Source organism: Eurypyga helias, unplaced genomic scaffold, assembly GCF_000690775.1.
Source record: "Eurypyga helias isolate BGI_N326 unplaced genomic scaffold, ASM69077v1 scaffold34994, whole genome shotgun sequence".
NCBI lineage: Eukaryota > Metazoa > Chordata > Aves > Eurypygiformes > Eurypygidae > Eurypyga > Eurypyga helias.
Window position 1 is genome coordinate 1 of NW_010244941.1, and position 1,161 is coordinate 1,161.

At 60.6% G+C, this 1,161-nt stretch overlaps 1 protein-coding gene across 1 annotated transcript in view; it reads left to right on the forward strand.

Annotated features, from left to right (window-relative positions):
• The first annotated feature begins 892 nt into the window (after positions 1-892).
• The window catches only part of ABCB9 (ATP-binding cassette, sub-family B (MDR/TAP), member 9), a 12,292-nt gene continuing 12,023 nt past the window's right edge, over positions 893-1,161 (forward strand). The window contains exon 1 of the mRNA XM_010149923.1: positions 893-1,156. Coding sequence (XP_010148225.1) covers positions 893-1,156 — 264 coding nt within the window. The remainder of the gene's footprint in view (positions 1,157-1,161) is intronic.

Here is a 1,161-nt window from a genome sequence, read left to right on the forward strand (position 1 = left end):
GGAGGCGGCTGCGGGGCATCCTCCGTGCCCTGTCCCCGCAGCCTGCGCCCTCCCGAGCTGCTGGGCCAGCACAAATCCCAGGATCCGGTACCGCCTCTGGGCACGGCGCAGGAGCAGGTGAGCGGCTTTCGGCCCTTTGCGGTGGCAGTTGGGATCCGGCCCCACCGCTGCTGCCGCTGCTCGGACCCATGGCATCCCACTCTGGATCTTCCCGCTCCCACGGGACACAGCTGTGGATTTCCAGCCCCCTTCTGATTTCCTCTTGGGATTTTTGTGGTGTCGCTGAATTGCACGGCAGGTTTAGTGGGTTATCCCGAATTAATATCCGAGGGGGTTCAGGACAGCAACACCTGACAGGCTGCTGTTCCTATAAATTACCTTGTTTTGACGAAGGGGATGTCTCGCTCTCCTGCTTTTGTACAGTTTTGAGTGCTCTGCTTCAGCTTTATCCTGGGAAAGGTGGGGAGGACTCTTGGATCATGAATGCCCGAGTTTGACACCTACACGGCTCCATAGTGCAGGACACGTGGGCTGCGCGGATGTCCCAGCATCATCCGGCTGCTGGGGACAAAGATTCCCACTGAGATGTGCAGGTTTCTGCTTTGGGATTCAGGATGGGCAGAGGCATCTGGGAGGGAAGTTTGTCTTCATCTGTGCTTCTCGTTTTATGAAATATGGAGCAGGGAGGGGAGGAAGGAGTAAGTAGAGGTGTCTGAGGTCCGGAGAGGCTGCTGGGGAGCTGGCCACCTTCCCTTTCCCTGCCACCTCACCAGGACAAATAACAATCCCATCCCCTTCTTTTTACCCCACAGCAGAGGCCGACATGACCATGTTCTCTCCGTGCTAGGGCTGCCCCCCACCGCCTCGGTGACCCTCCAGCCCGGCAGCGAGGATGCGTGCCTGGAAGGCAGTGGCCAGCACGCTGGCACTCAGCGGGACCGATGTGGTGGTCACCACGCTGCTCTACACCCATGGCCGGGGTGGCCGGGATGTCCTGCAGGACCTGCGGCACTTCAACATCTTTAACTCGCTGCTGGACATCTGGGGGGGCTGCCTCTACCGCAGCTGCGTGCTGCTGGGGGCTGCCATCGGGGTGGCCACCAACACGGCCTATGGCCCCCGGCGCCTCAGGGCATCGCGGACCTTCATCGCCGTTGTCTG